We start from the raw sequence: 8009 nt of genomic DNA on the forward strand, positions 1-8009 counted from the left end.
TTCCGCTATACAAACAATAAATGGGCCAAGAAAGAAGTTACGAACAAAATAATTTTCACAATAACCACAAATAATATAAAATAACTTGGTGGAAATCTAACTGAGCAAGTGAAAGACCATATGATAAGAGCTTCAAGTCTCTGAAAAAAGAAATTGAGGAAGATATCAGAAGATGGAAAGGTCTCCCATGCTCATGGATTGGAGGGTACTAATTTTGTGTGTAAATTTTCTGAAGGATCTATTTTTTTAAAACTCCACCTAGAGAAAAAACTATAATAGCCTATATAAAAGAAACATCCCAAAAGTCAATAAAACACTTATAAATGACAGACATCAAGACTGCATATACAGATGGAATTTTAGGAAACTAAGAGTGAAAAATCATGGAAAAAAAATAAACAGTTAAAGTCTCAGAAGCTTAATTTGCCCAAAAGCCTGAGTATTAAAAAAGTTACAGGTAGATGCTAATTTTTCAGGAAAAAAAAATCTTGTGAAACTAAGCACCATACTTAGAAATTCCAACATCAACAATTTGGCAAAAGTGTTCAGAAACACAAGCATAACTTTGTTTTCCAACTCTAAAGCTTTTTTTTTTTAAGAGAAAAATCCTTCCTTGGGACCACGTTGGAGTGACATTTGGGTGAAATGGAAGTGCACACACCACAAGCCACAAAAGCATAGTATAATATAGCTGATGAACAACACATGGGGAGATGATGGTAGAATGAGAAACTGCCAGCATTTTGGAGAAAAGTTTTTTGAATGACTCATGGAATCTAGCATACCTGATTTGTCGGTTCAAGCTAAAAAGCTCAGATTTGGAAGGTATTATCAGCTACCATGCTACAGAACAAATTAATACTGAAACAGTTATCTATAGATTATTATACTTCTGGAGAAAATAAATATGTAAAATTATTTTATGTAGTATTTATTTTATTTATATTGCAAAAAATATCAAAACTAAATTATATTATGACACTCTAAGGGTCTTTTTTATTCACTTGTTATACAAATATTATTAATTCTTTTGAGGTCTATATATTACAAACCATTCTAGTTAAAATTATACATATATTCTTTAAACTATTTGAGAGGAACAGATTTTTACCACACGGAAGTTTGTCTCTCATGTGAAAAAAATCAAAAGATTAGCTTTGATCTGGTTGTCATTACTAGCTTACACAACTTATTAAGGTATTTGTAAATTTAGCATTTTTATTTATTGTATATTAAATTACTTTCAATACCCAACAAGTTACTTTTTGAACATTACAGTTAATGAATAGAAGGAAAGCATGACCCTTTGCTCATTGGGTTGTAAGGAAGCAATAAAATAGTTATGCTCTCAATGCATATGATTTAAACAAGCATTTCTGAAACATAATGTATCAGCTTATAGAGAAAATATATGGCTTTTTTTTTTTTTTAGCTGCAATTGCTAACTGTATTTGTTCAGGAGCTCCTCGTGCAAACATCAAACAAACCCGGGCTTTGATCTGTGAGCTCATATCACATGTCAGGGAAGAAGCATTCTGTGACCTACGTACAAGGCTGAAGACTAAAGGTTCACAATCACATTGGAGGTTTCTACAGTCTAGGGCCTGGCAGTCACAGGTCTTTGAGGTCTTTCTGGATGTCCCATAGGGTGTCCGCACTCTTCCTGAGCTGAGCGACCTCGTCATCCTTCAGCTTCTGGTTGATGACGCTGGTCAGCCCCCGAGCATTAAGGATGCACGGGAGACTGAGGAAGACTTCTTTCTCAAAGCCGCACATTCCCTTCACCATTGTAGACACGGGGTGAATCCGAGAGAGGTTTTTCAGCATGGACTCGATGAGGTCGATGGCCCAGTTGGTGTAGCCTTTTAGCTTGATGACTTCATAGGCATTGTCCACCACCATCTTATGCACCTCCTTCCAGTTCTCACTGTCGTTGTCTGTCCCCATTTCTGGATTCAGTTCCTGGAGGGAGATTCCTGCCACGTTCACCCTGCTCCACACAGCCACACTGGAGTCGCCATGCTCGCCCAGGATCCATCCGTGGCAGCTGCTGGGATGGATGCCAATCTTCTCAGTCATGAAGTAGCGGGAGCGAGCAGAATCCAGATTGCATCCGCTCCCGGTCAAACGGTGCTTAGGGAGCCCGCTCAGTTTCCAGGTGACATAAGTAGGAACATCCACTGGATTGGAAACCACGATGATGGTGCCGTCAGGGCTGTACTTGACGATCTGAGGAATAATGAACTTGAATACATTGACGTTTCTCTGCACCAGGTTCAGTTGGCTCTCCCACTCCTGCTGGCGGACTCCTGCCGTCACCACCACAATCTTAGAATTGGCTGTCACAGAGTAATCTTTATGGGCCACAATTTTGGGGGTCTGGAGAAATAAGCTCCCGTGCAGCAGATCCATCATCTCTCCTTTGAGCTTGTCTTCTAAGACATCCACCAGGGCCAGTTCATCAGCCAGAGACTTTCCCAGAATGCTGATAGCACATGCCATGCCAACTTGTCCAACGCCTACTACAGTAATCTTGTTGTTCAGGACGGCAGCCTCCTCTTCTGCGACGGGCGTACTGAGCTTGTCCTTAAGGGTTCCCATCTTGTCCAGACAAGAGTAGGCCCTGCGGCGCGCTGAGGCAGAGGAACCACTGCAAAGTCAGCAAGCTGTTCTATATATGGCTTTTTCTTTAAAACAGACATTCCAGAACTTCAGTGTATTTAAAGAGAAGGAGAATTACTTGAATATTCAATCACAAAGATTTAATCCTTCACATTAGAGAATAAATTAGTCAAACCATTGAATATGCCATAACATCATTCTGTGTAAGAAATAAAATCTTTCTATAAAATAATATCTTATAAAATTATAGGTATTCCATATCAAACACAGGACCTTACTCTTGCTAGACCAGTGTTCTCCCACTGAGCATTCACTCTTTAAGATCACAGCCTGTGGTTACAAAGTATAAGATTGAGACAAAACTTTCATTAGATACATGCAGTTATTGACAATGCTTTTTTTTATAATGGTTTCCCATAGAAATTAGATTTCCAAAATGCAAAATGAAGAAAAGTGTCAGAGACTTTCCCTGCCAAAATACAATTTTGTGATGAACTTATCAGAAATTTTTATGAAAGCTTTTCGACAGTAGCTCATTATAAGGGTATTTAAGGATTTCTAGGGTCCAGAAAATGAAGAAATGCTATCAATTTATGGTGTGTGTGTGTGTGTGTGTGTGTGTTAGGCACACTACTGATCTCTCAAATTAACAAAGATAACACAAAAAAGAAAACTATCATATTTTATAGGCTCACCAGAATGTACTGATAATTTTATATTAGGATCTAGGGAAATAGATACTAATATATTTTCATACATAAATCACAATCAACTAGAATATAGATTACACTTGGAGACAAAGGCAGGGGTACCTATGTGAGGCCAGTTTGATCTACAAAGACAAAGTTAGTTCTAGGATAGACAATGCTATTTCACAGATAAATTTATCTTGAAAAAAAAAAAGAATGTTCAATAGTTAAAAGATGCCTTATTTCCAGGGACATCATAATTTTTTTAAAAGTCTGTAATAACTATCAATAAAAAACTACAAAATGCTATGGAAGCCTATAAAATAAAGTATATTTGATGTCTTTCAGTGCTATCATTTTATCACTTTCATAAAGATGCCAGTTCTTAATAGATTTACCTATACATCTAATATAATTCTAGTGAAACTACCAGCAAAATTTCATCAGAATTCTCAAAGTGAATCAAAAGCTCTGTTGGCAAAGTAAGGTAAACCTAGCCTGAAAAGTCAAGAGCACATTAGGAAGAAGCCTTCAAGTATCCACACATGACGGGAATCCCAGAACTGAAAGACTGATATGCATACACGAACAAATACACAGACATTGGAACAGAGTGTTACGTTTCAGGAAGGAATATAAATACATGTGGCATCTTCTTTTATTTTAGAAAAAATCTTTATTGAATAAACTGCAAAGAGAGTAGCCTACATGGCAACAACAGAAGAATCAACAGACCAAAGAAATTTGAATAGGCAAGGAAAAACAGGTCATTCAATTATGTTGGAAGAACTAATTCACCTCTGAGGGGAAAAGAAAGTCTGCTTCTATTCGAGACACATGATAACAGGGAGAATTCCAAATGTATTAGAGTTTCAAGTGATTTGTAAATGGTCAAATATGAGAAACACCCAAACAAGAAGAAGGGCTTTTTTAATTCACATGACACCCAGAAGCTAACTTGTGAAAGCCCACATGTTTAAAAAAAAAATAGATGTTGTATGGTTGGGATATAGTTCAATGGGAGAAGACTTGTCCAGCATGAGTATGGACCTGTGTTTGATATGTGATACCTATAAATGCCAAAATAAATAAATTCAGTAAAAATACTGCAAGCAAAATCAAAAGACAAATATCAAATTGAGAGAAAACTATATGAACTCATGTCACACAAAAATAATTAATCCATCTAGTGAGAAGACAGAACAGCTGGAAGGGAATACAGGCTAAGGATACATAAAATTCACTAAAAAGGTAATATGAACCACCCCAAAACTATGTTAAGTCACTTAACCACAGAAAGATTAAATCGCAATCATTCTGTGTTTTGATATCAGATATTCCTGTACTTGTTGCTTAGAATATAAATTGGTTGATACAATTCTATTAAAAACAGTTTGGTAAAGTTTACATGTATATAAATTCTATACCTTAGTCTGCATGTTTGTCACATGATACATGTAGTAATTTGTTGAGCACTATACAAAACAGTAAAATCATAGAAGGATACTAAATAGACATTAGTATCAACCATTGTAGGGTCAGTTTATAGGATGACACATCCTCATATTGGAACCGAGAAGACTGATTCAAAAGGTGAAGTTTCAGGATTGATTAATGTACAAAGGCTTTTAAAATTACACGAGAGTCTACACATGTAGATCTGAAACATCGCTGAAAAGATACACAAGACACTGACAACCCTACTTACTGTGGAAAAGAGAAACTGGAGAGCAGGTGCACAAGTGTGTGAAGGGATCTGTGGACTATGAACTTAATGGGTTTGAATGTTTTACATGTATTAATAGGAAAAGTTGCAAGGCCCTGTAGTCCTTGCGCCCAATGAAGCACAGTGAACAAGCTTATCAAAAAAAATGAATATGAAAGAAAACTGAGGTACAAGTAGCCTTCAATCTCCTTTTCTTCTTTCTCAGTAAACATACTCCTTCTTTAGTGACAGCCTCACATATGTCTATCTCTGGAGTTGTCTTCAAACCCTTATGTTTTATTATCTCAAAAGGTAACTCTACGTTTCCAATAATTTCCAATAATTTCTAACCACAATTATATTGATCCATTTCAGTTCACCATGTGTTTCTTGCAGTTTTAAGACATTTAAGTTTAAGTTTTGTAGAAGTCACTAAATTTTAGAACAATATCAGAGAAAAACGTTGCTGACAAAATCTTTAAAATCATGTGTTTGAGTCAATTATAAGAAGACAGATTATAAAAAGTACCTTAAACATATTAAAGAATCTTCTCGGGGATTCGCGTCGCAGCTGCGGAGACTAGAAGGAGGACTCGAGATCCGGCTAGGCGCTTGCTCTTGCTCGCCATGGAGAAGACCGAGCTGATCCAGAAGGCCAAGCTGGCCGAGCAGGCCGAGCACTACGGCCACCTGCATGAAAGCCGTGACGGAGCAGGGCGCCAAACTGTCCAATGAGGAACGCAACCTGCTGTCCGGTGGCCTACAAGAACGTGGTTGGGGAGCCGCAGGTCTGCCTGGAGGGTCATCTCGAGCATTGAGCAAAAGACCCACACCTCCGACAAGAAGTTGCAGCTGATCAAGGACTATCGGGAGAAAGTGGAGTCTGAGCTGAGGTCCATCTGCACCACGGTCCTGGAACTGTTGGATAAGTATTTAATAGCCAATGCAACTAATCCAGAGAGTAAAGTCTTGTATCTGAAAATGAAGGGATATTATTTCCAGTATCTTGCTGAAGTAGCTTGTGGTGATGATTGAAAACAAACGATAGAAAATTCCCAAGGAGGGGCTAGAGAGATGGCTCAGTGGTTAAGAGCACTGACTGCGCTTCCAGAGGTCCTGAGTTCAAATCCCAGGAACCACATGGTGGCTCACAACCATCTGTAATGAGATTTGATGCCCTCTTCTGGTGTGTCTGAAGACAGCTACAGTGTACTCATAAGTAAAATAAATAAATCTTAAAAAAAAAAGAACATGTTTAAAAAAGAAAAGAAAAAAAGAAAATTCCCAAGGAGCTTACCAAGAGGCATTTGATATAAGCAAGAAAGAGATGCAACCTACACATCCAATCTGCCTGGGGCTGGCTCTTAACTTTTCTGTATTTTATTATGAGATCCTTAATAATCCAGAGCTTGCCTGCACAGTGGCTAAAACGGCTTTTGATGAGGACATTGCAGAGCTTGATACACTGAACGAAGACTCCTACAAAGACAGCACCCTCATCCTGCAGTTGCTTAGAGACAACTTAACATTATGGACATCAGACAGTGCAGGAGAAGAATGTGATGCAGCGGAGGGGGCCGAGAACTAAAGGCATCCAGGGCACCAGCCTCCTTCCCCTCAAGAAAACCTTTTTACATCTCAGTTCCTTCTTCCACTTGGATTTCCTCTAGCAAGGAAGCCCATTCATGTGTGTGGGACCAACTGTTTACAGTCTTTTCACATGCAGCTTTGGGAAAACTCCATCCCTTGGTTTGTGTTGTCTCCGCCTTCCGGGTGTGCAGTTACTGCTGTAGAAAACTATCAATAGCTTCATTTCATATAAACATGAGTAACTTCCAGATACTTGTGTAGAGGACTGACAGCACATTTGGTATTTAAGTAATCTGAATCAGTTCTGCAAGTGACTGTGTTTTGTATTACTGTGAAGATATGGAAATGTAGTGCATTACAATTTAAAGTAATTATTATAATAACTTCTTGATTTCTACATTCCTTTTCTGAACCTTTTTGGGGGTTTCCTTTCAGAAGCAACTTTTCCATGCTCTTATTACAAATTCCTTTTTAGTAGGACTCCAGAAGTGTTAGATTGAATGGGAAAACACTTAATGCATCCGGGCTTGGGGTCACAGATTGAAATGTCTCCTGTCACATATTCTGGAGGTTGCATCTGTCTGTGACAACAGGAGTTTCCTTATGCATTCTTCATTTGCTGCTGCATAAGTTGACAACTTTCTTCCCAATAAAAATTCACTTATACCTCCTGCCTTGTAGCTCTGGTATTCACTTTACCTTGTGATAGAAGTAGTTCTTTGCTGCCAGAATGCAAGCATTGCTTTGGGCAAATTAAAGTGCATGTCCTTTCTTAAAACACTAGAAAGGAGAAATAGAGTACACAAGTCCAAGTCTAAACTTTAGTACTTTTCCATGCAGATTTGTACACATGTGAGAGGGTATCCTGTTTGTCCAGTGATTGTTCTTTAGAGACTTGGACCACTATATTGTGTGTTTGCTAATCATTGACTGTAGTCCCAAAAAAGCCTTGTGAAAATGTTATGCCCTATGTAACAGCAGAATAACATAAAAACAAAACTACATTTAATAAAATCAAAAAAAGAATCTTCTCATTTATTGAGTAATTTTAATGTATGTTAAAGTATATTTTTCATCATATTAAGGTTTATTTAGCATAATAACTATTTGCCAACATATTAGTGAGGCCAATGTCTCCTTTGTTCATTTTTCCATGAAATTAAGTGTATTTCTGAATTTTTCATTCATGGGAGCAGTATTTACATAATTTCCCTCCTCCCTCTGCATTCTCCAACACTTCTAATGCTACCTACCTTGCTCCCTCCAAAATTAATGTTCTGTCTTTATTGTTACATATATATGCTTTTATACATGAGAATATACACCACACACACACACATATACATATACATAAACATATATATATATATATATATATATATATATATATATATATATATATA

The 8009-nt window shown here is 37.4% G+C and overlaps 1 protein-coding gene and 1 pseudogene across 2 annotated transcripts; one reads left to right on the forward strand and one right to left on the reverse strand.

Annotated features, from left to right (window-relative positions):
• Positions 1-1611: 1611 nt before the first annotated feature.
• Positions 1612-2601, reverse strand: LOC114610147 (L-lactate dehydrogenase B chain-like). 2 transcript variants are annotated; one of them, XM_028754638.1, is made up of 2 exons: positions 1891-2601; positions 1642-1781 (listed from the first exon to the last, which is right to left on the reverse strand). In XM_028754638.1, the coding sequence occupies exons 1-2, from the start codon at positions 2599-2601 to the stop codon at positions 1713-1715; spliced, it is 780 nt and encodes a 259-aa protein (XP_028610471.1). In that variant the 3' UTR covers positions 1642-1712. The 2 variants fall into 2 exon arrangements, with proteins under 2 accessions (XP_028610470.1, XP_028610471.1); XM_028754637.1 differs by having other exon boundaries at positions 1612-2601.
• A 3042-nt stretch (positions 2602-5643) lies between these two features.
• On the forward strand, positions 5644-6604 carry LOC114610154 (annotated as a pseudogene).
• Positions 6605-8009: the final 1405 nt, after the last annotated feature.

This window comes from Grammomys surdaster, unplaced genomic scaffold (genome assembly GCF_004785775.1).
Source record: "Grammomys surdaster isolate TR1022 unplaced genomic scaffold, NIH_TR_1.0 126029, whole genome shotgun sequence".
In the NCBI taxonomy this organism is placed as follows: domain Eukaryota; kingdom Metazoa; phylum Chordata; class Mammalia; order Rodentia; family Muridae; genus Grammomys; species Grammomys surdaster.

Excerpts from the sequence above, each read along its gene's own strand:
- LOC114610147 (XM_028754637.1), bottom strand. The coding sequence starts at position 2,601 with ATGGGAACCCTTAAGGACAAGCTCAGTACGCCCGTCGCAGAAGAGGAG.